Consider the following 26947-nt stretch of genomic DNA (forward strand, 5'->3'; position numbering starts at 1 on the left):
GTTCAAGACCACACTCACTCGACCCAGGGAGCAGTTGTCTCATCAAAATATCTCCACGAACAAACCGGAAAATCATCAAGGAAGTCACAAAGAACCCCAGAGAAACATCCAAGGATCTGCAAGCCACTCTCACCTTGGCTAATGCGAGTGTGCATGACTCAACTATAAGAAACATACTGAAGAATGCTGTTAATTGAAGGATAGAAAAGTGAAAAGCACTGCTCTTCACACTGGGTATGGCGCTCTGGCGTGTGAACACATACACACTGTTGGCTCTGTTATCAGTTTTTCTTATCTCTTTTTGACCAGTCAGTAATTGCATCAATAGTATCGTGTTCAGATCGGATTGTTGAAACAGGAATTGTGAATTGTGATGTTGCGCCAAGGCGTTTTAATGTACTTAACGTACTGTACCGACTGGCCTGACTGGAAGATCAGTACGGAGATTTATCAGCGAGTAATCACAGAAAACCAGGCACGGCACCAGCAGCAAATACAGCAACGACAGTTCTACAGGGACAACAGGAACCACGACTGCAGCAACACTACAATTACTACAGCAACAACTACAACTGTAATGACACCTGCAACCTCTACTACAACAGCAACAGGGGACAACTACTACAGAGTTAACTACCAACGCAGCAAACCTACAACTTCGACTATAACAGCAATTACAATTACATAATAAATAGCAACTACCACAGCATTAAGCTTAAAAAATATACTACACCAACAACTAAAACTTTTGATGCCGAACTACACACGAGCGATTGATCATGCTAAACTGCCATATGTCACCCAGCTGAGATCAGCACGCAAGGCTATTTTTCGGCTCCACTTATGGCAGCCACTCAACCAGCGCGAACATATTCACAGAGTATGGCACCATGTGTTTCAACATCCTTTTGCAGCTGCACAGCATCGACTGCCTGCAAACCAAACAGCACTGTACTATTGCCAGCTGGCCAGTTAACCATGCTGTCACATACCACCGTCGGATTGCCCCGAACCGGACGGTCAACCAAGGGATCTTTGCTGCAATTTATGTAATTTGGCCTCCTGAATACACGGTCAATTGGAAACAAGTCCACCATAGTTGGCAGTACCATTGGTGAAGGCAGATACGACATGTTACTGGTCACTGAGACGTGGCACACGAGTGAAGACGCTGCATTGCGTCAATGCGCGCTGCTGGGCTATGCCTGTCTGGATGTACCATGTCCATCCCGCAACGATGTCGGAACAAACCACAGTAGAGTAGCAGCCATATTGTCTGAGAAGCTAGTATGGAAGTTCGTCTCTCCGCCGCTGCATCCTAAGACGTTAGAGTCCTCGTGCTTCTCCGTCAACAAGTCCTCTGGCAATATTGTTGTGCTGCTGCTTTACCATTCAGGGTCATTGACCATTACTGATGCATGCTTCACTGAATTGTCCACGTATCTGGAAGTCATCGCACTGTACAAGTGCCTGATCGTAGTGGCTGTTGACTTTAACATTAATGCAGAATCAGCACTTGATCCACATGCTGTCCATATAACCAACGTGATCAATAGTTGTCATTGTGTGCAACATGTACCACACGTGCCAACACACTGATGGTGGAACATTGGACATCGTGATAACGAAGTCATAGAAGACTCTGCAGGAACGTTCAGTGGAGCCACCCAATGTCATCTCAGACCATAGCGTAGTTCGCTGGCACTTGACATTTCTCTACCAATCACTATTGACAGTACAGCGAGTCCCTGGCTAAAGAATTAGCACCGAGAAAAGTGGCTGTTCGATGCCACCGCGTTGCGGCTTTGTACGACATGGAGTGGCCCCAACTTCGTTGAAACTCATGCATGCTAGAACGATGGTTTCATTGAACTTATCGTGTGGGTAGTCCACAAACAGAATTGGCACCTTGTTTACCGTGAGAAGTAATATATATTTGAACCGAAAATTCACTGAGCAGTCTGCTCAGCCAAGCAAGCTGTGGAGCTCCAAGGCGACTCTTCTGGAGATGGACACGGCAAAGAAACAAAGAGCAAATTGCCCGTCAGCGCAGGACTAAGAAGGTTGTTGCCATTTGTCGAGAAACGGAAGGCAATACTCCTGAATCATTTCTGCCACCAGCTCTGGCCGTTCTGGACATGTTCCTGCCATTTACAGCTGAAGAAATCCGGAGGATCATCATGGCTGCACCAACAAAGTCCTGGGCACTGGACCCAAAGCCGACACAATTTTTGAAGGAGTTTCTTCCAGATATTCTGCCTTTCATCACGAGCATGTGTAATGCTTCACTCACGCAGGGTTGTCTAACAAATAGCCAATGCCATGCTATAGTCACACCACCTTTAAATAAGCTGTCGCAGAGCCCTCTAACAAGAATAACTACAGGCCAATCTCCAATTTGATATTTTACGTCGAAAATAGAGATTGGTAAGTCTGTCAGCTTATGGTATATCTAGAGCAAAACGGCCTAATTCCAAGCCTTCAATCAGCATACCGGTGTGGTCACTCAACAGACGGCAATGTAGAAGGTCATCCACGACGCACTCATGGCAGCTGACCATGGTGAAGTCACGCTACCCTGCTTACTCGACCTGCCTGCTGCGTTTGACACGGTTGATCATAGCATCTTAGTCGACGGCCTTCGAACTGCTTATGGTCCTACCTCAAAGGGTCCTCTTCTACTGGAGCAGATAGTATTCCCGACTTTGCTCTACTAACTGTTGGTCACCTAATATACAAACCTATAGCTCATATTTTAAACCTGTCCATCAAAGAAGCATCAGTTCCTTTAGATTGTAAACATTCCTATGTTCGTCCACTTCACAAAGGGGGCCCTAAAGATGATCCAAATAACTACCGACCTATCTCAATTTTGTCCCCGTTGATGAAAAAATTTGAAAAATTATTGAACTACCAAATTACCGAGTGTTAACATCCCCAGTTATTTTTTGGCAGTGCTCTCTTCATTGTTCAGCCAGCATTGGTATAAACATGGGCATTTTCGTTCTTTTGTCTATCATGTGTATCAGACCTCCCCTCCCCCCTCTCTGTCCATTGTGTTGGCGTGTACAGCAGCAACCTCGTCCAAGCCGTAGTCCATTGTTTTTCATTGGCTACCACATTCTGATGAGCTCCCCCCCCTCTCCTCCCCCCTTCAACTTGCTTATAAGGGATTACTTCTTGAATCATTGCCTCACTTGATGCAGCTAATTCGGCTGTGACGGTCCCACCTGATGACGGAGACTTGTGTTGCCTCCGAAACGTCGTGATTTTTGTTTTATTTTATTTTCATTAATTTTGATGTTTTACCTACGTGACTTTACCGAAAAAACCTAAGAATATGATTCCTTGCAGTCACGAATACTTCAAATCTAGAAATTAGCAGTTTCCTGTCAGCCAACAATCTATTACATCTAAAACAATCTGGGTTCCAAAAAAAATACAGCACCACATCTGCTGCATTAGACTCTCTGAATCAAATTTACAGTAGCCTTGATAATAAGCAGTATTGCGCCTGTCTTTTTCTTGACTTGTCCAAAGCTTTTGATACAGTAGACCACAACATCCTGCTTAGTAAAATAAGTTGCCTCAGTTTTTCCAAAAACACAGTAAAATGGTTAAAAAATTACATCTTTTCTCGCACCTCAACTGTATTCACAGATGGTTGGAGGTCAAACAGTGTTAAGATAACAAAAGGGGTTCCACAGGGTTCCATTCTCGGCTCCCTCTTGTTCTCTCTTTATGTAAATGACTTGGGCACTGAACTGGATTATTCCAGGGTAAATCTTTTTGCAGATGACACGGTACTGATTACTGCTGGCCGCTCTCCGGATGACGTGATTGCTAAGCTCCAGAGTGATTTCAACAAACTACAAAATCAGCTAGTTGCTCTTAAACTAGTCCTGAATACCTCCAAAACCAAGGTGCTATGCTTCTCACCAGAACTAAAGCAGGAAGTTATTTTTCCCCAATTACATTCCTTAAACATTGATCAAATAGAGCAAGTCAAGACTTATAAGTATCTTGGGGTCATCCTGGATTCAAAACTGAAATTTGAAGATCACATTGATTATATTGGTAAAAAGACAAAAATAAAAATTGGTTTTCTGTATCGACACAAGCACTGCTTCCCCCCTATGTTCCGTTTGGAATTGATAAAAGCTACCATACTGCCTCTACTTGATTACTGTGACATCGTGTATAAATCAGCCCCAAGTACTGTACTGAAGAAGCTTGACTCAATGTATCACTCGGCCTTAAGATTTGCATTGAACTGTCCATATAGGACTCACCACTGTGATCTCTATAGTCAAACTTAACATCTCTCAATGTTCGACGGCTTGTGCATCAGATCTTATTTATTCATGATGTACTTACAAAAAAATCCGCAGATTACCTGCTGGATCTCCTCTCTGTTTCAAAGAACAAATTTGACCTAAGGTCTTCGCTCATTTACCAGCTTCACATTCCCTATTACCGTACAAATATTGGAGGAAGGGCCTTTGCTATTGATGCGCCCAGGGTCTGGAATGCTATTGCCAATAAACTGCAACTTGAATCACTACCTATGAGATCTTCACTCAAAACTGCTCTAGAGGAGTTGTACACCCCTAGCTGCCACTGCAATTTAGTGGCCTAAAATACAATGTTTCGCTCCGGATGATCGATGCAAAGTATGATCTGTGTTTTGATTTAGTGTGCTGATCTCAAGGTGCATTGAAAAATGTTGATACTCCGACTGATGCTTCTACTGTTGTGCAGTGACTCATGCCGCCAGCTATGGCTGCAGAGTTTGGTAGTACATGTTGTTTACGTTGTTTATTATGAAAATTCGGTCACATTTCCTTTGACCATTGTTTCATTGCTTTCATGGCTATATTTTGGTGATTTTCGATAAGTTTTTTGGTTTGGCCATGTTTGTGTGTTGTAGTACAGAGTTAGACTGATGGCCTTAATCTAAGTTGTCTTGTGGTTGTTGTTGTTTGACCCGCATCCCACTGGGATTTTTGCACATTGTTATGTACGGTGCTTTTTCTGCAATATTTTACTTTATTTTCTTGGATTTTCTGTTTGCACTCAGTCAAATATACACTGTAAGATGTTTTTTGTTCATGTTTTAGTTTTTTGTTTGTTGCAGTTGCACCCGATTTAAGAGCCTAATGGCTCACAGGGCTATACCTAATAACTTCCATACGAAAGCGGACTCGTGCGTCTCACACGTTCCAAGCTTCATTGTGTCTCAACGACATAAATAACTGGATGGCATCAAACCATCTGAAGCTTAACTCGATTAAGACTTAAGTCATCGTACCTGGGACCCACCATCAGCTTTCTAAAGTCAAATGTGAGTCTATCCACATATATGGCTGCGACATCCAAGCATTGGACGAGGCAACTAGCCTTGGTGTCCTTGTTGATAGCGAACCGACATTTGCCACTCACATCAGGCGCCTGACTGGATAGTGCATTTACAAGCTTCGACAACTGCACCACAGTCCGTCGAAATATTGTGGCAGGACCTGAAGCGAGCTGTCCATGCAAGGCAATCGTCATATGTCACCGAGTTGAAAGAGTTCTGCAAGGAGGAATGGGCCAAAATTCCTCAAATCCGATGTGAGAAACTAACCAACGTTTACAAGAAATGCTTAGCTGCCAGCATTGCTGCTAACGGGGTGTGATCAGTTACGGAATCTAAAGGTTCAGATACTTTTTCAAACGTAATTATTGAATGTAATATCATTTGATGGTGAATAAATGTTTAAATAGTATCATGTCTTTGTGTAATTTGCTTAATCGGGTTACCTTTAGCTATTATTATGACGTATATTAAGATCTAAAACATTATAGGTTTGAAATATGTAAAATATATGAACATCCTAAGGGGTTCACACACTTTTTCTGTGCACTATCTCTATATGCCATGTCGGTTCTGAAATACATGAGCAATCATGGTCTTCCATTTAGCTCAGACTATGGTATTACTCAAGGACATTGCATCCAGTTATTAAAATGTAACAAATTTGTTTTCTTCTCTGGCGTCTTGTACCTCTAATTGTATCAGTCCAAACATTATATTCAGTCTTCTTTTTCTCATGAACTCTCCAACAAATCTAACTTACATTTGTCTATTACTATTTTTGTACCTGTTATCGGTAATACGTTTATGTTACTCGTCTTGTCTCTGCATTAAATTTTGAATAGCCTTAAAACACTTATGTTGGTTCTATTTTGCTTTGTAGGGTCTTTGTAATTATACATTTTGCATATCCATATTGAACAGACCACATGTAATAATGTATTCGAATTCTTGTCAGACAACTATTTTATTTTTCAATATAGATCCCATTTTCTTATGTTACCTAAATAGTAAAAATATTCCACCTGCTTAATTTTAGTCGAACTGACTTGTACGTGACCATGGTGGTGTGATATTCTTTTATATGGCCACTGTTTAAAAAATATAAAAAAATTGATTGTTAATAGTGTCTTTTGAATTGCTAACATTTTTTTTTATCAAGCATGATACCAAATTGCTCTCAGATTGTTATTAATACAATATCATCTGTATATCACAAGCGATTTATATATCGACCACCAATCTCTACTCCATGCAACTATTATCTCAGACTAATTTCACTATCAATAGAAAACAAATCAGGTGATATATACACCCATGTCTAACTCTCCTTGTTTCCAATCATCACAAACCTCTCCATCAACTGAAATAGCAGTTGTTCGCTCCCAATATATGTCTTATTATTTGAAGGCCTTTTCCATTTAGATCAAAATTCCCGATCGCTATCATGAAATCGACATGCCTCACTATCAAAAGCTTTGTGTAATCAATACAAGATAATTAAATACTTTAAACTTCTATTAGCCATTAATTAAATAAATGACTTAAATGTATTCCTTAATCTTTCCAATAACACTCAATAATATTTTTGTATTGTGACTCATGAGCCATATATTCTGTGATTCATATTCTGTTGTTCAAGGTTTTATTGTAAAATGATTTGCCTAGATCTTCTGGTATACAGCCCATGTCAATAATTGCATTTACTAGTTCTGTCACTTTCTCTTTTAAAAAATCATCAAGCTGATTACTAATACAATGTAATCATAAAATGTACCATAGCACAGATGTACAACGTGTATAGTGGCATAGCACTGGCTGCTGGCAGAAATGGGGATCTGCGGCATACGGCAGTTCTGACGTCAGCAGGCCAGGATATACACGAGAGGGGGATATAGGGGAAAGCTCACAGAATGGGCCCACCAGGAATCCGCCAGTAGGTTCCAGAAAGGATGCGTGGCCGGGATGGAGCGAGGCCACACTGACAGTATAAGAGGGGCCTCTGTGGGGGACCTCGGGGCTGTTGTTTGAGTGGGATCCCCGTTGTGCTGCTGAAGTCCATCGTCGCCATTCTTCTCGTCGTCGTCACCATTCTTCTCGTCGTCATCATCATTCTTCTCGTCGTCATCTCCGTCCTCACGACCTCGGGGCGCCGCTAGTCAGACAGCCTACCAACTGTTCTAACGAAGTAGTGTCGCCGATAATAAAGGGACTAAATATTAAGTGTGTTAATCCCGAAGGTGCTCGCTAAATAAAGAAGTGCCTCCAAGTCTTATCGTCTCCGAGTTAGTCACTACACATGTAATATGACCTTTACTTATCACTCTTATAAGCTGCACGACCGAGATATCCTAATACTGAAATCCCAAGCTTATATAATAATCGCACGCTCTGCTACAGCAGAGACATCTAGCAGCACGAGGAAATGTGTGAAAGGGCAAGCACACTCCGTAGTATGAGAAAGAGGTACCCATGCAAAAAGCATTTGTAATGGCTTTTAAACTAAAGTCTTAGCATCACTGGGTAGTTTGTAGTAAATTTGCAAGCTGTAGAAATACGTAGGTAGATGTTTGAGTAATAAAAGACAATACAAACCAGTGGTTTTCATGCACGGTTTTGGTGAACACAAAATCAAATTAACTGCTTACAGTTTAATCTGTTCAAAACAATATTGGAAGGTTCAGTATGCATTACTGTATAGTGTTCAGTAGCTTGGCATACTGTAGCGTGTGGTATACTGTACTGTGTGTGTTTACTGTAGTCTGTGGTGCATTGTGGCTTGTATAGTGTGTGGTGCACTACAGCATGTATTTGTGTATAGGGCCGTGTGCGTGTGGTGCAGGCTGAGTTTAAGTAGTGCAGGCTGCCTCAAACTGCCCAATAGCATTCTTCATGAGCCTCCGCCATAGAGGCCGTGGTAGTATGAGTATAGCTAATCTAGTATGTGCGAGGGGCTGGTAACCCCTATACCTGACACTTATTCTGCAAAGCACCACGGTGACAACACCGAAATAAGCTCATGCGAGAGGTCCCAGGGGGGGGCAGGCGTTTATGATGCTTTTGGCCAAACTTCATCTGGCAGAGCCAGATTGATCCCCCCCCCCCCCCTCTCGGGGTTCCTCCAGGAACAAGAGACCACTGCAATTGATTCTTGTTGTAGAGGAGAGGCTGCCACTCATCTGCCGGGAGATGGACCGGTACCGCCTGGATCTCTTATGGAATACAGGAGGTCCAGTGGACTGGTTCTGGCTCCAGTCCTCATGAGGGGTGGACAGTTCTCAACGTGGGGCATAAAATTGCCAAACAAGAGGGAAAGGCACTTCTTTTGAACAAAAGAATGAAGGGGCAGTGGGAGTATGGCGGTCAGGTGTGGGAAGCTATAAGTTCCAGGCTACTGTGGACTCGCCTCCCCATCAACAAGAGGTGAGCAATGGTAGTGGTTGCTTACGCCCCCAACGAAGATGAAAATCCATGGAGAGATGCAGACAAAGGCAATAGTCAAATGCCTTCTATAACCTCCTGTCCCAGGTGCTGGCTAAAGTGGCCCCGTGGGATAGAAAAATCCTGTAGGATGACTTAAATGCCCGAGTGGGTAATGATGCAGACACCTGGGTTGGAGGTTCCTAAAGGAAAGGGCCAGATCGACTCAATAATAATGGTAGGAGGCTGCTAGACTTCTGTGCAGACCATTGGCTGAGGAGATGGAAATTGCCTCAGTAGCCCACAATCACAAATCATTTCTTAATCCCATCAAAGTAACTTGCAGCGCCTCACCAATCTCCATACGTTAGAGAAAAATGGTGATCAGATCTATGCCCTCCAGGAACAGGTCTGCAGTTTGGCAGAGCATTTCTGTGAGGTCTTGGTTGAGGGCAATTCTCTCAGCTCAAACAACATCATGGGGCAAGATCGGGATGACCCTGCTAGGACTGCGGTGCCTCAAATATTGCCAGAAGTAGCCACCCCTTCTAAGTAGTTGGCTGAGGTGCAATCTGTGGAGGAAATACGAGGGGAAATCTGGAGTTTGAGACCAGGAAAAGCACCGGGTAAAGATGATCTCCCAAGCAAAAAGCTGCGGGAGGGTGGCATTTGTGTGAAAACTATCTGGACCACAGGATGGATTCCGCAGGGAGATAAGGATGCCCTGGTGGGGTCTGCCTCTTAAGGACTGCACATATTGTAACAACTACAGGGGCATCTCTCTTCTCAGTGTGCCGGAAAAGGTCCTGGATTATTCAACATCACCTTGCCAGGCACGCTGATGAGAGGCTTGCGGAGACCCAATGTGTTTTCATACAAGGGTGGACCTGGATGGGTGCCATATTATCTGTCCGTCTACAACAACAGAAGTGTAAAGAATTCCAACAAGACCTACATCTCTGCTTTATTGGCGTGGTTAAGGCCTATGATACCATTAACAGGCCAGGGCTCTGGGCTGTTCTTCGTGCTTTCGGAGTACCTGACTTTCTGATCACAATCATTTAAGGGCCTTTAGGAGCAGGTAAAGCATAGTGGCCAGCAGGTCAGAGCCATTCCCTGTTCACCTTGGGGATGCGCCAAGGATGTCCTCTCGCTTAAAAATTATTTAACATCTTTGATCACGTAGTTTGAGAAGCTTTCCATGGCTATACCGGAGGAATTTCCATCTGGTACAGATAAAATAGGAAGCTGATCGATGCCCGGGTGCGGCTGAGGGATGGCTCCTTATTAATCAACCATATTATGTATGCTGATGATCTGGCGTTTCCTGTTCACTCAGATGAGGAGTTGGAGGTGCTGCTGTTGAACCTGGAGTGTGCCACTAATACAGTGAGGAAAAAAAGTATTTGATCCCCTGCTGATTTTGTACGTTTGCCCACTGACAAAGAAATTATCAGTCTATAATTTTAATGGTAGGTTTATTTGAAAAGTGAGAGACAGAATAACAACACAAAAATCCAGAAAAACGGATGTCAAAAATGTTATAAATTGATTTGCATTTTAATGAGGGAAATACGTATTTGACCCTCTGCAAAACATGACTTAGTATTTGGTGGCAAAACCCTTGTTGGCAATCACAGAGGTCAGACGTTTCTTGCAGTTGGCCACCAGGTTTGCACACATCTCAAGTCATTAAGGTTTCGAGGCTGACGTTTGGCAACTCGAACCTTGAGCTCCCTCCACAGGACCTTAATGTGCTTCTTCTTGAGCCACTCCTTTGTTGCATTGGCCGTGTGTTTTGGGTCATTGTCATGCTGGAATACCCATCTACGACCCATTTTCAATGCCCTGGCTGAGGGAAGGAGGTTCTCACCCAAGATTTGACGGTACATGGCCCCGTGCATCGTCCCTTTGATGCGGTGAAGTTGTCCTGTCCCCTTAGCAGAAAAACACCCCCAAAGCATAATGTTTCCACCTCTATGTTTGACGGTGGGGATGGTGTTCTTGGGGTCATAGGCAGCATTCCTCCTCCTCCAAACACGGCGAGTTGAGTTGATGCCAAAGAGCTCAATTTTGGTCTCATCTGACCACAACACTTTCACCCAGTTGTCCTCTGAATCATTCAGATGTTCATTGGCAAACTTCAGACGGGCATGTATATGTACTTTCTTGAGCAGGGGGACCTTGCGGGCGCTGCAGGATTTCAGTCCTTTACAGCGTAGTGTTTTACCAACTGTTTTCCTGGTGACTATGGTCCCAGCTGCCTTGAGGTCATTGACAAGATCCTCCCATGTAGTTCTGGCCTGATTCCTCACCATTCTCATGATCATTGCAACTCCACGAGGTGAGATCTTGCATGGAGCCCCAGGCCGAGGGAGATTGACAGTTCTTTTGAGTTTCTTCCATTTGCGAATAATCGCACCAACTTTTGTCACCTTCTCACCAAGCTGCTTGGCGATGGTCTTGTAGCCCATTCCAGCCTTGTGTAGGTCTACAATCTTGTCCCTGACATCCTTGGAGAGCTCTTTGGTCTTGGCCATGGTGGAGAGTTTGGAATCTGATTGATTGATTGCTTCTGTGAACAGGTGTATTTTATACAGGTAACAAGGTGAGATTAGGAGCACTCCCTTTAAGAGTTTGCTCATAATCTCAGCTCGTTACCTGTATAAAAGACACCTGGGAGCCAGAAATCTTTCTGATTGAGAGGGAGTCAAATACTTATTTCCCTTATTAAAATGTAAATCAATTTATAACATTTTTGACATGCGTTTTTCTGGATTGTTGTTGTTATTCTGTCTCTCACTGTTCAAATAAACCTACCATTAAAATTATAGACTGATCATTTCTACCCATCCATCAAATTCACCTTGGAAGTGGAGAAGGATGGTTATTTACCATTCCTAAATGTTTTGTTTGAGAAGAGACCTGACAGCTTGTTCAGACACTCTGTCTACTGGAAAGCCACCCACAGATTCCTACTTGAAACCGGATTCCCACCACCACCCATCTCAAAAGAATTCTCTCATCAAAACACTACACCATAGGGCCCACAGAATTTCTTACCAACACCACCTAGCCAGTGAACTGGAACAAGTACACCAGGCCCTCAAGATGAATGGGTACTCGGACCGCATTATTCGCAAAGCTGTTTCTCCAACCATGGAGAAACAACCCCCTGAGAAGCCGATCATGTTACCATACATAATAGGTGTAACCAAACAGATTTCCAAAATCTTAAACAAACACAAGATCCAGGTCCGATGCAATACAGTACACAAAATCCGTGATCTAATCCCATCTGTGAAGGATGTCATTCCTGACATGCAATATCCTAGAGTTTACAAACTGAGTTGTACCTGCGGTAGCAGTCACATTGGGGAAACTAAACGACATGTCTCGGACCGTGTCCGCGAACACAAGGCAGATCTGAAACACGGCAGAACCAATACCTCTGCTGTAGCTGACCATTGTTATAACGCTGTGGGCTCGCATGATATTGTTTTTTTCCGAGACCAAGGTACTCTGCAAACCTTCGGGCTACTATCAAAGGTTTGTTCATGAAGCCATCCAGATGTAGAAACATAGACATAACTTCAACCAAGAAGATGGATACAAATTGAGCAATCATTGGAAGGATGTTATTAACCAGGTAAAACCTTAACTGTTTTATGGTGTTGCTTTCATATCCGCATCTCCAGTTTCTCTTCAACCTCCCACTCCCAGCCCCGTCCACTCCCCCCCCCCCCCCCCCGACATTTTGTCATTGCTCGCCCTTTAATCCCTTCTTGCTGCTCTTCGCTCAGCAGCGCTCCACTCCCCCTAATCCACACCCCCCCCTCTCTGTCTCTCCTCCCTGGCTCCTCCCCCCCTCTCTCACCTATATAGCCTCTTATTACAGCAGCCCCTTTGCCCACTTCAGCAATTATTTCTTGCTGTGGTTGTCCCACCTTATGACGGACGCTTGCATTGCGCCCGAAACGGCGTGATTTAATTTTTTTATTTTATTTTATATCTACGTGACTTTACCGAAAGAACCAAAGAGTATGGCCTGAACTTGTTTTAAAAGCTATGGTCACGATACTGTATTGCTCATGCTGAAATAACAACTTTGTCATTACCATAATCGCTATAGCATTGATAATCAATAAACTTACAAAATTTGCAAAAACAATTACTTTTATACACTAAACATAATGAGGAAACAAATATTCAGGAAGATTACTTCACACCAGTAGAATGTCTCAAGTGAGTATTTTTGGGCTCAACGAGCATATGCATTTCATTATAATATATTGGAATACATCAGACTTACCCGCATAAGATTTGATGCCATTGAAATTGTACTCCCCAAAATCTGAAAAATATTCGTAACATTTTAATTGTTGTAGAAAATTAAAATGGTGTATACGAATATATTGCAATAGATATTCTCAGAAACATGCTTCTTTTTGGAACCTGATGTCTTCAATAACTTACCTCAGGAGGCATGTTTTCAAGTATTTTCAACATGCTTGATGCCGTCTGCAAAACATACAAAAGTATGCATTAGAATAGAACAAGTATAATCGAATTCTGCTTACTTCCCACTCTACGGCAGCTCCTTTCACATTTTACTCCACCTTTCTATTTTACAACACCCAGGCTCCTCGATGCAGGGCCATGAAGAGATTAAAGACTAGCATCAGGTACTTGAAAAAACAATGGCAGTAAACGGGAAGCCAATGGAGTTGAAGGAGAGGCGACTTGAGAATTAAAGGATAAACTTAAAATTATTTGTGCGGAAGCACTTTTGAATGTATTGGAGAGGCGTCGGGGTAGAGGCAGGGAGACACAGAAGAATATAATTGCAGTAGTCTAAACAGTTAAAAATCAGTGGATGAACCAGGAGTTTGGCAGCAGAAATTGAAATGAGAGGGCGTATTTTCCTGATGTTGAATAGATGAAAGTCGCAGATGTGAGTAGTAGTGGAGGTGTGGGTGGAAAAAGTGGGGGAAGAGTCGAAATTGACACCAAGGTGGAGGCAGAGGAAACAGGAGAGAAAAGATGATTGGGACGGGATGAGAGGAAGAAGCCGAAAAGAAAATTAATGCTTTTTCAAAGAACTGACAAAGAGATACTGAAGCGCCATCCATGATTGAATGGCAGCCAGACAGGAAGGGATACAAGAGGAAAGGTCAGGGGTAAATGAAGGAAAGGAGAAAATATGGGTATCACCAGAAAAGAAACTGAGGAACCACAAAGAGGAAATAATTTATTCAAGAGGTGAAATATGCAGAGAATATCGTAAAGGATCCAGAACCCAACTCTGCAGAACACTACATGAGAGGGGAGGGTGTGGATATAGATTGATTGAAGGAGTCTGAGGAAGTGTGAAAAGTAAGGTAAGACTTGAGCCAAGAAAGGGGGTGCCAGAGATGCCGAGGTCAGAGAGAGTGGAAACAAGGGTGGGGTGATCAACAGTGTCAAATGTGGAAAGATCAATACGAATGAAAATTGAAGAAAGACCAGCATGGAAGGAATTTGTCAGATGGTTCTGGACATTGAGGTCTGTGTCCGTAGAATGAAGGACAAACCCCGATGGAAATTGTGGAAACAGGGAATGTGAATAAATATGGCGTGAGAGCCTTTTATGAACAAGGGATTCCAGAATTTCTGAAAAGTTATAAGAGAAATATGGCAATAATTGCCAGGAATGGTAGGGTCAAGGGAATGTTTTTTTGATGAGGAAAAATTATGGCAGACTTGAAGGTGGAGAGAGATGAATTAACAAGCGACACAAAGTAAGGAAAGATCAGGAGGAGGAGGCAGGAATGGGGTTAAGGAGGGAAGAGGTATGGTGCATGCATTCTATAGCAAGCTAACACTTCAATATCTTCTATACTGCATACGTTTTTGTATGTGTGTGTGCACGCCCGCAGACATTGCATGTGTGAAAATGAGCGGTAGTGCAGCGGTTAGTGCATTGCGCTACAAAAGTTTCCACCCGAGTTTGATTCCCACTCACGGCCAACACCATTGACTATTAGCTGAACTGGTCCTGGGCCTGCCTTAAGTTGACTCAAGCCTCAAAATGAGTACCTGGTGTGGTGTATAAACATCACCACTGGAAAGACAAAGGCAGCTGGGCAGTGTTGGCTGCCACCCCCCCTCGTGTGCCGTGCCAGCCTTCACACGTATTCGCTAACACCACTTGCTCCTGCAGTCTGTTAAGGCTATACGGGGGATTTTTGTCATTGTTGAGTGTGTGAAAGTGAGTGTGCACGTGTGTGCGTGTGTGTGTGGGGGGAGCGGTAGTCCGGCAAAAAACAACCCCCTACCTCCTCGGTGGTGTCGAACGGTAACACTGTGGTGGATGCGTCAAGAGAGGAGGGCCAATTTAAATTTACTTTTACCCTCATGGTGCTAGTAGGCACCACAGTGGCCAATTAGGACTCTGGACGGGTGCTAGTGGCTGGTAAACCCCTTACCGTAAATTTATTTATGACTAAACCACAAAGTAAAATATAGGCAGTCCTCAGCTTATTAACACCCAGACTTGCGAACCAGCTTCCATAAAATATTAAATACATTGACTAAAAACTAACACTTGCAAACTGAACCGCAAAACTTCCTCCTCATTGGTGCCGGACGGCAACGCTGTGGTGAGCAGTGCCGTGGGGGGAGGGCCAATTTACATTTGCCATTTTCCTCATGGCGTTTGTAGCCACCACAGCGGCCAAATGGGGGCTCTGGATGGGCACGAGGGGCTGGTAACCCCTCAACCTTCAAATAAATTACCACTATACCACGAAAAAAATATCAAACGAAGCTTGTGCCGGAGGCCACGGAGGGCAGAAATCTATGACATCTCCTGGTCAAACGCCATTTGGCAGAGCCAGGAGACTGAATCCTTACCCTCGGGGTTCCTCCAGAAGCAGCAAAAAGCCACTGTGGGTGGCCACGTGGAATGTTCGAATGCTCACTGCGGAGGAGGGGCTGCCACTCCTCTGTCGGGAGCTGGACCAGTACCACTTGGAATTCTGTGGTCTTCAGGAGGTCCGATGGACCGGCTCTGGCTCCTGCCACCATGAGGGGTGGACAGTCCTCTACTCGGGGCATGAGACTGCCAAACAGCAGGGTGTGGCTCTTCTTCTGAACAAAATAATTAAGGGGGCGTGGAAGAGTGGCCCCAGGCTACTATGGAGGTGAGGAATGGTGGTGATTGTTTATGCTTGCACCGAAGATGAACATCGGTGGAGGGATGCATGCAAGCCCGATGAGTCAGATGCCTTCTATGACCTCCTGTCACAGGTGCAGGCTAAAGTGGCCCATCGGGATAGTTATCCTGTTGGGTGACTTGAATGCCCGAGTGGGTTGTGACGCACCTGGGCTGGAGTGATTTGAAGACATGGGCCAGATCAGCTCAATAACAATAGTAGGAGGCTGCTAGACTTCTGTGCAGCCCATGGGTTCGTAATTACCAACACACTCTTCTGGCATGAGCGCATCCACACAACATCATGAATGCACGCCGGGTCCAAGCAAGAACATCTGCTGGACTATATAGAGATGGAGTAGTGGATGCGAGTCCATGTCCTTGACACCAGGACCTATCGTGGAGCTGATCTGCCCTCTGACTTGTCATCTGTAAAATGTGCCTGCCATTCTTCCTCTCCTGTTGGTGGGTGTCCATCGAGGACCCCATTCAAACCAAAAGTTGCCTAGTCTCAGCTATCTGATTAAAGTTGCAAGTGATAATTTCATCATTGCTTGCAGCTGGGATTGGCATCGTCCCTCCCTCCCTCATCTTGCCGAGGAGAAATTGGCGACGTTAATGACTGTGGCTCATGCAGCTACAATTGCTGCTTCGGGTATGCGGTCCAACCCTCCCTAGAGACCCTGGCTAATGGAGGAGGTGTTCCGGCTGGCTGAGAAAAAGCACCATCTACAGAATCCCACGTCGGTGAATGAAAAGGCTTACTGCAGCCTTCGCTCAGAGGTTCGGAGAGTCGTGTGGTGCTGCAAGGATGAATGGTGGTCATGGCTTGCTGAGGAGATGGAATCTGCCTCAGGAGCCTGCGATCACAAATAATTATTTAATTCCATCAAAAAAGTACATTGCAGTGCCACACCCTGCCACCATCCTTAGGGGAAATAAAGACGATCCAATCTCCGACCTCCAGGACAAAGTTTGCAGGTTTGCTGATGATTTCTGTGAGATATTGGAGAAGTGGAAATCCCTCGGCCAGAAAACATCATGTGGCAAAGTGAGTACGACCCTACTAGAGCTGCCGTGCCTCAAACAATGGCAGAAAGAGACACCCCTTCTGAGTGGTTGGCTGAGGTGCCATCTGTGGAGGTAGTACAAGGGATGATCTGGAGACTGAGATCAGGAAAAGCGCCAGGCAAAGATGATCTCCTAAGATAAATTCTGACGGAGGGTATTATTTGTGTGCAGACTGCCCTACATGACATCACAACTGTATGGACTGCAGGATGGATTATACAGGAATGGAAGGATGTCCTGGTGGGGTCCACCTCTTAAAGACCGCAAAGATTGTAACAACTACAGGGGCATCTCTCTTCTCAGTGTGCTGGGAAAGGTCCTGCCAAGGATTATTCAACATCACCTTTCCGGGGACGTTGAGGAGAGGTTTGCAGAGCCCCAATGTGATTTTAGACCAAGGCGGTCCTGTATGGATGCTATATTCTCTCTCCGTCTGCTACAGCAGAGGTATAGGGAATTCAAACAATACCTATATCTATGCTTTATTTACCAGGTCAAGGCCTATAATACCATCAACAGGCCAGGGCTCTGGGCTGTTCTTTGTGCTTTCGAAGTCCCTGATTCTCTGCTCATAATCATTAAGGGCCTTCATGATGGTGGGCAGGACTGGGTAAAGCTACGTGGCCGGGAGTCTGAGACATTACCTGTCCATCATGTTGCGCAACAGGGATGTCATGTGGCTCCCACATTATTTAACATCATCTTTGACCACGTAGCTTAAGAAGCTTTCAATGGCTGTACCGAATAAATGTCCATCTGATACAGATACAATGGGAGGTTGATCGATGCCCGGGTGCAGTTAAGAGATGACTCCCTATCACTATTGGTCAACCGTGTTATGTATACTGATGATCTGGTGATTGCTGTTCATTCAGAGGAGGAGTTGGAGTTGCTGCTGAACCTGGAGTGTGCCACTAAGAGGTGGGGTGGTACCATCAGCCCCAGCAAAACTAAGTACCTGCCTCGGTATGCTGTGCCATCAAACACTCCACCCCCTCGGCTCCCCATTGGTGATGGAGCAGTTCTGGAGAGAGTGCAGAGTTTCCCATACCTGGGCAGTATGGTTATGACCAGCTCCCGTTTGACAGCAGAGGTCTCACTCCGAATAAGTTAGGTGGCATTGTCTTTAAATTGGCTGCGTAATGCCGTTTGGAAGCAACCTTGTATATCTCTCCACACAAAACTTTGGGCCTTCTCAGTGACGGTTATGCCCTCCCTTTTTTATGGTTCTGAAACGTGGACCCCTCTATTGGAAAAATCTGCGCTGGTTAGAAACATTCAGGCTGGCCTGCCTACGATCCATCCTGGGTTTAACTAGCCTGGATTGTGTGAAGAGCTCACAAATCCTTGAAAGATCTAGACACATTCCCATCAGTGCGCTCCTCCGGCAGGCAAGGCTGCATTGGCTGGGTCATGTAGCCCGCATGCCCAATCACCGCATGCCTAATCATCGCATGCCCCAGAAGCTTCTCTTTGGCTGGATAGAGGGGGCTAAACAGGCACAACATGGGCTGAAAAGAGATGGACTGAAGCGGTACGGGAGGATGTGCAGCTGAGTGGACTTGCCGAAGACCGGTAGCAACGGTGCGAAGATCGTCCTCTATGGAGGAGGCTCGTGAAGGATAATACTGGCCAGTTAAAGGCAGTTGTGCTCCAACAACAACTGAGGGCAGAGGATGCGACTCTCACATCAATGAGTGGAGTGCTGGTTGGCTAAAATATACAAGTTGGCACAGTAGGAGATACAGCTGGTGCATCTGCCAGTCATCACAGTCAGCCAACCCATGGCACCTGGGTCTGTTCCATGACCTGGTGTCAGCGAGCTTTCGACAATTCGCATGGCCTCAAAGTGCACCTGGTCTGGCACAAGTGCTGTGGTGATGTCACCTTCATTTAATGGTGGTGGGTTTTGGTATTTGTGCGTGCTGCGCACATGCCCTTTATGTGTGTGCAATTGTAGTTACTCATTGTGCCCTTCCGACAAACAAGCCAGCATCAGGACTCAAGCCAAGTGAAAATAAAACTGATTTGTTTTCTATTCATATTACATGCACCACCTGTGCTCACCACTGTGCCAATTTGCTGCGTTTTAGACACCTGGCACTCCCCTCATTGTCATCGGCATCACTCCTCCACCTTCCGTGGCTTTTGGTAGCATCCTTCACAGGCTTCCATCATAGAGCAAGTTTTAACACCGCTGATAATAGCCATTGGCAAGTCCTATCAGCTCCACATTCTCCTATATCACATCACCTCTTCTCTAGCCTGTACCACATCCACTTAGACCACTCCCGCTGGCCAAACAGAAACTGCTTTGGCTTTTGGTCTCACTATCCACGTGAAGTTAGCCAGGCCCAGAGTCAGAGGAAGAGGCACGGAACTACAGTCTGCCGAGCAGGCCACTACAATCCGGGGTAGATATAAAAAAAACAGAAAACAGGCTGTAGACGTGGGCTTACATTAATGCTGCCAACACAGACTAATGAAGCAATCCTAAGTAAGCAACTCTCATCATATTTGAAATAAAGTAGTTCACAAATGGATTTTTCGACAATTAACATGGTCGAATGTGTCTTATTTTAATTATTTAATTCCCCATACACACTGTGCCACGATGAAGATGGTGTCCTGAATTGTGGAGGGAAAGTGGGTCTATGGATGCCAGAGCACAGCAATGCATCGTTCACACTGTCCAAACAGGAATGAAAATGTATAAAATAGCAGTGTATAAAATAGCAGTGTATTTTATACATTGTCGATTCAGTAGGCACAATGATGTAAAAATCGACAAAATATTGAAATTCAGCATTGTGATATATGTTTGATAATCTAAAGCATACAGTAAACTCGTGTAAAGCACAAATATTAAATTAATTAGTATTAATACTTATGAGGAAAATAGGGTTACAGAGGCATAAACATGTGTAGTGGGTCACTTCAGAGACACTAATAGTAGCAGGCACATACATTTATTCTACACTTAAACACTTCTGTTCACACACCACAGAATAACTACAAGACGGGTCAGGACAGCCCGCATGCTGCCTGACCCACAACGCCGAGGAGACGAAGACGTAGCACGACGGGTTCCATTCCAAAGACAGCCGCGATCCCGCCTCGGGACCTCTCTTTTATGCCCCCTGGCGTGGCCTGGGCTATGCCCCACGTGTCCCCTCTATCACATTGGCCCTACATCCCTTACCCCGGCCCATCACGTGCCCTGTTAGCCAACCGGGCTGTTATTTCCTCAGATGCCCCTCTCTGCCAGCAACCAGCGTTACTCGCCCTAGTGACCCATTCCATGGCATTGCATGCTCTACTGGCAGATCGGCTGCTTCACCAACAATTCCCCTCTCTGTCGGTAACAGCGCTACGCGCCGTAGTGACCCATTCTATGTCCCTACACATGTATAGGCAGTCTCCACTTTGACGTATATTGGCGGTCTCTGTTTTAATGTTCCTGGAAATTCAGTCATAAATCGAATCCTAATAAATAGGACCTCGTAGACAGTAGAAACAATAGAAACATAACCTTCCGATGTGTTTTTCCATTTATCACCCATATTTAACAAAAACACCACAATAAGGTTTTGAAGGATCATAACCTTATCATGGCGATGGGGTTTGTGTGTTCCAATGACCCTTGAATCTATGCAGCCTGGAGTCTTGGACTCCTGGTAGGGTCTCCCCTCACCAACACTTATTTTACCTGGAATGGCACCTTCTACAAACAGAATGAGAGTACCCCTATGGGCTCCCCCTTGTCACCAGTGATAGCCAACATGTTCATGGAAAAGTTTGAATCAGACGCCATCCAGACACCCACCTTGTGTCCTTCCCTGTGGAAGAGGTATGTGGATGATACTTTCGTCATTTGGCCAAATGGCCTCCCAGCATTGAACCACTTCTTGGACCACATCAATTCCAGACACCCATCCATCAGATTCACCATGCAAGTAGAGAAAGATGGCAAACTACCATTCTTAGATATTCTGTTTGAGAGGAGACCTGACGGATCCTTGGGACATTCTGTCTACAGGAAAGCCACCCACAGATTCCTACTTGAAACCGGATTCCCACCACCACCCATCTCAAAAGAATTATCTCATCAAAACGCTATACCACAGAGCTCATGGCATTTCTGACCAACACCACCTGGCCAGTGAATTAAGACATGTACATCGGGCCCTCAGGATGAACGGATACTCTGACCGCACCATCCGCCAAGCTGTTTCTCCCACCATACAGAAACAGCCACTTGAAACTCCGCTCAAAACTATAACGTTGCCATACATAGCAGGCGTGACCAAAAAGATCTCCAAAATTCTAAACAAACATAAGATCCAAGTCCGATTCAGTACAGTACATAAAATCCGTGATCTAATTCCATCTGTGAAGGATGTCATCCCTGACTTGCAATACCCTGGAGTCTATAAACTGAGTTGCAGCTGTGGTGATTGTTACATTGGGGAAACGAAACGTCATGTCTCTGATCGTGTCCGCGAGCACAAGTCAGATTTGAAACACGGCAAAATCGAGTCTTCCGCCGCTGCTGATCATTGCTACAACGCGGTGGGCTCTCATGATATTGTTTTTTCCGAGACCAAGGTGCTCTGCAAACCCTCTGGCTACCATCAAAGGTTTGTACACGAAGCCATTCAGATATACAAACACAGACATAATTTCAACCGTGATGATGGGTACAAACTTAGTAATCATTGGAAAGATGTTATTCACCATGCAAAAAAAGATTTAACTACACATTTTTGGACCATCTTATCTGACAGGCACTATTTTACTTTACCGAGTGTTAACATCCCCAGCGTTTAACAGTACTCTCTTTATTGTCAACCAACACTGGTATAAACAACATGGGCATTTTCGTTCTCTTCTATCATGTGCACCAACAGGTGCTTGTGCACAGGCATGTCCACGTACACGTGCACCTCGTGCTCTCTTTTAGCCCCGCCACCCCCCCCCCCCTTCCAATACATTATCACGTGCACCAACAGGGACTTGCGCACAAACACGTCTACGTGCACCTCGTGCACCTCGTGCTCTCTTTTAGCCCCGCCCCCCCCCCCTCCCGATACGTTCCATTCATTGGCTACCACATTCTGATAAGCTCCCCCCCCTCTCCTCCCCCTTAACTTGCATTTAAGAACTTGCATCTTGGAATCCCTGCCTCACTTGATACAGCAAATCTGGCTGTGACGGTCCCACCTGATGACGGAGTCTTGTGTTGCCTCCGAAACGTCGTGATTTTTTATTATTTTAATTTTATTAATTTTAATTTCATTTTTTACCTACGTGACTTTACCGAAAGAACTAAGAGTAGGGTCTCCCTTGGCAAACAAGTCTGGAGGAGGTTCCAGACAAATAACGGTCCAAAAAGAATCTCCTAACGAATGGTTACAAAACACCAAGATCAGAGGAACTTGTCCAAACAAGGGATACCGGGACACACCCCTGGAGCCAGGCCTGGCGGTGGTGTTCGCCGGCAAGCAGCTAGTGGCCGGGTCACCCATGTAACTCAGTCGAGCCCAGCCCAAATTGGCTACATGGCCCTATCCTGTGGGCCGACCATCCCTTGGAAGAAGGGTTAGGGGCGGGTACGATGCCAGCATGGAATGGAGAGGCATTGTCTCAGACAGACTGGATGTTGTTGATGGACATTAGCTATTCGGATGTGGAATGTCACGTCACTGGGGGGGAAGGAGCCAGAGCTGGTGGAGGAGGTGAAAAGGTACCAACTAGATATAGTCGGTCTCTCCTCCACACAGCGTTGGCACTGGAAAAAAAATTCTCGATCGGGGGTGGTCTCTCTCCTTTTCCGGAGTAACCCCTGGTGAGAGGCCCCGGGCAGGTGTGGGGATACTCAAAAGCCCCCGGCTGGGTGCTGTTCAGTTGGAGTTTATCCCAGTAGATGAGAGGGTCGCCTCAATGAGACTATGGATCTCAGTTAGGAAACATCTGCCTGTTGTCTGTGCTTATGCACCAAACATTGGTTCAGAGTATTTGGCATTCTTGGAGATGGTGGGTGCAGTGCTTGGCAGAGTGCCACCTACCGAATCCATAGTCTTACTGTGTAACTTCAATGTTCAGGTGGGAAATGGAGATACCTTGAGAGGCCTGATTTGGAGGAATGGCTCACCTGATCTGAACCCGAATGTCATTAACAAACACCATGTTCGAACACAAGGATGCTCATGAGTGTACTTGGTACCAGAGCACCTTGGGCCGAAGGTCAATGATTGACTTTATAGTTGTATCATCGGACCTAAGGCAGTATGTTCTGGACACTCGGGTGAAGACAGGGTCCGAGGTGTCAATTGATCACCACTTGGTGGTAAGTTGGATCTGACGCTTGGGGCACCGACCAGGTAGATGTTGAAGGTCCAAGTGAATAGTACGAGTTTTCTGGGAACGTCTGGTGGAAGACCCAGTGCAGAAATATTTAAACTTCTGCCTTCGAGAAAATGTCTCCTGCACTCGCGGAGAGGTCGTGGAAATTCAGGCTGAGTGGACGATGCTTAGGACCTCGATTGTGGATGCAGCAGTGAAAACTGTGGCCTGAAGGCAGCTGGTGCCTGTCATGACGGCAAAACTAGGATCCGCTGGTTGACACCAGTGGTGAGGGAAGCTGCAAGTTGAAGGAGGCATTCCCGAGCTATGCTAGGAAAAAGGTTTCCGAAATCGAATGAGAGGTTCCGGCTTGCCAAGAGGGCGGCAACTGCAGCAGTCACTGAAGCGAAAGCCCGGGCGTGGGAACAGTTTGGAGAGGGAATGAAGAGGGACTACCAGGCAACCTCAAAGATGTTCTGAAAAACCATTCGACGCCTTAAGAGTGGTCGACAGGACATGGCCCAGGATGTTCTCAGTAAGAGTGGCGTAACATTGAGCTCAACAAAGGAGATAGTTGAGAGGTGGACGGAATAATTTGATGAGCTCCTCAACCCAGTGGACATGCCCTCCTCTCAGGAGCCAGCCTTGGAAACAACTGGGAGGGTTGGATCCATCACGGCTGCTGAAGTCGCTGAGGCAGTCAAGGGCCTTCGTAGCAGCAAAGCTGTTTGGGTGGACGAGATTGGACCATAGTTTGTAGGAAGTGCTGGACAGTGTAGGAGTAGTGGTTAACACGCCTCTTCAATGTTGCATGGAAGGTGGGTACAGTACCTCTGGATTGGCAAACTGGGGTCGTGGTCCGCATTTTTAATAAAGGGAACCAGAGGGTGCTCCAACTACAGAAGGATTACACTCCTCTGCGTCCCAGGTAAAGTCTATGCCAGAGTTCTGGAGAGGATGCTGCGCCTGGTGGTCGAGCCTCAGATTCAGGAGGAACAATGCGGATTCCGTCAGGGTTGTGGAACAGTGATCCAGCTCTTTTCCCTCTCACAAATATTTGGAGGTCATGGGAGTGTAATTCTCTAGTCTACCTCTGCTTTGTAGACTTGGAGAAGGCATATGATCATATTCACCAGAATGTGTTGTGGGAGGTGCTGCGGGAGTATGATGTACCTTTTCGGCTTGTGCATGCTATCCAGTCCCTCTATTCCCGCAGTGAGAGCTGAGTCTGTATTCTTGGTGTTAAATCAAAGTCGTTCATTGTGATGTTGGACTCCACCAAGGGTGCGGCTTGTCTCCACTCATGTTAGTGATTTTCATGGACAGGATATCAAGGCACAGCCGAGGTATGGAGAGTATCTCCAGGTAAAGGGGGTACAGCTGCCCTGGGTGGAGGAGTTAAGGTACATCGGGGTCTTTTTTACGAGTGATGGTAAGTGGAAGCGAGAGATTGGTCGGTGGATTGGTGCGGCATCTGCAGTGATGCGGGTGCTGTACCATTCCGTGGTAGTGAAGCAGGAGCCGAACTCTTGAACAAAGCTTGTGGTTTACAGGTTGATCTATGTTCCCACCCTCACCTATGGTCATGAGCTTTGGGTAATGACCAAAAGGATGAGATCACGGGTACAAGAGGCTAAAATTAGGGTTCTCCGCAGCGTTGTCCGGCTCACTCTCCATGATTGGGTGAAGAGCTCGGTAATCTGGGAGAGCCTCAGAGTCGAGCCGCTGTTCCTCCGGATCGAGAGGTGGTTCGGGCACCTGGTAAGGATGCTCCCCGGTAGACTCCCCCTGGAACTCTACCAGGCATATCCCACTGGGAGAAGACCCTGGAGCTGGCCCAGGACATGCTGGCGGGACTACGTCGCTTGGCTGGCCTGGGAATGCCTGGGAATTCCCCAAGAAGAGCTAGAGTCTGTCACCAGGGAAAGGGAGGTCTGGACCGCCTTACTCAACATGTTGCCGCTGCCAGCGTTACCAGGACAATCGGACTAAGAAACGAATGAACGGACGAACTTGAGAATAACAGAAGCTCCGCACCAAGTCACATCGGAAACCAGGCTGACTGTTCAAATGTGTTCGGAGACATCAGATAATGCGTAAAATCAAGTTTCTGCATCATAACTCGATCTATGGTGGCATCTATTATAAAAGCCCAACCATTCTGTTTGTCCATTAACTAAATGATGAGAGCCTTTCAGAAAGCCTCAATCAAAAAGTTAAATAAAGTGGACCCCTCAGATGTGGGGGTAAAAAGCTGATCCAACAGGTTTTTTTTAATTGTCGACCCCCCCCCCCAAAAAAAAATTCACTACACCCCCCCCCTAAAAAAAATTTCACTACACTCCCCCCCTAAAGAAAATACATGTACTTTGTAGGCATATATGCCGACACACCATACGTACAATAGAGTAGAAATGTATGTTATGGCAGGCAGGAGCTAGAATAAGGCAGCCATAGGCCACCAAAATTTTTGTTACATAAATGTCATAAATGTGGATCGTTGTAAATCTGACTGTTAACCACAGACCGCCTGTATTATGTTTAAACATCAACATATAAACTACAGTGAGGGAAAAAAAGTATTTGATCCCCTGCTGATTTTTTACGTTTGCCCACTGACAAAGAAATGATCAGTCTATAATTTTAATGGTAGGTTTATTTGAACAGTGAGAGACAGAATAACAACAACAAAATCCAGAAAAACGCATGTCAAAAATGTTATAAATTGATTTACCATCCGTCAACTTTAAAGTGGTTACAATCGCGTTTTTGTGCGCTTAAACTTTATTAATTTATTTACTTTTGCCATCTAGCGCGACAAAGCACGCTGTTGCTCATGCGCGAAACGCTGACGGGAGTTGCCCCTGGCAACGCGCGCACGCCGTCGCTGCAGGGTTGGGGCCATTTCTCATTCGCGTTCTAAATGCAAAAATATGTACACGTGACGCTGAGGTAAATTCATCAAAGTGTCACGTCATCTTCTCTCCCCCCCCGACCCCAATGTGTTGCATAGGCTCGCTAGATACTAAAATTAAAGCGCTTAGACAGGATTTTTGTAGCGCGGGGGGTAGGGGGGGTAGCGGCCCAGCCCCAGCGTCGGCTGGCTGGGCAATCTAGGCGAGGCCGGTGGCTTTGGCTGGGACTTAGGCCTCATCACGGCACTCTGCCAGGTGAGGACTTTGTGCTATCGAGTCGATATACCCAGCGCTGCCCGGGGCAAAAATAGATTTAGAAACTTCTGAAAACTGTAAAACATAACATACCAATGAAAATAAAACTCAGTAATTAAAATTGAAACCCGAGTGCACCAAGAATCAATTCTTAAAATTGTGCAAAGGAATCGAAGGTTGTAGATTCCTTTAGAATCGACCTATTCCCGCTTAAAAAAAACTTGGTTGCATGTCGCCAAGTATGCTTAACATTTCGAACAGACACACATTCACAAATTTTGCTTTTAGATTTAAGATACATAACGTCAGCATTTACTGCTGTCATCAAAGAAGGTACCACCACAGTCAGTATGTACTGCTGTCATCATAGCAGGTACCACCACCACAGTA

At 45.4% G+C, this 26947-nt stretch overlaps 1 protein-coding gene across 2 annotated transcripts in view; it reads right to left on the reverse strand.

Moving 5' to 3' along the window:
• LOC144736793 (uncharacterized) overlaps positions 1 to 26947 on the reverse strand; it is an 870278-nt gene that overhangs the window by 113193 nt on the left and 730138 nt on the right. For both annotated transcript variants that reach the window (XM_078619432.1, XM_078619441.1), the window contains 2 exons: positions 13253 to 13297; positions 13089 to 13130 (listed from right to left, as the gene is read on the reverse strand). In XM_078619432.1, coding sequence (XP_078475558.1) covers positions 13089 to 13130; positions 13253 to 13297 — 87 coding nt within the window. The remainder of the gene's footprint in view (positions 1 to 13088; positions 13131 to 13252; positions 13298 to 26947) is intronic.

The sequence above is a fragment of the Lampetra planeri genome, chromosome 3, assembly GCF_965212315.1.
Source record: "Lampetra planeri chromosome 3, kcLamPlan1.2.h2, whole genome shotgun sequence".
Taxonomy (NCBI): domain Eukaryota; kingdom Metazoa; phylum Chordata; class Hyperoartia; order Petromyzontiformes; family Petromyzontidae; genus Lampetra; species Lampetra planeri.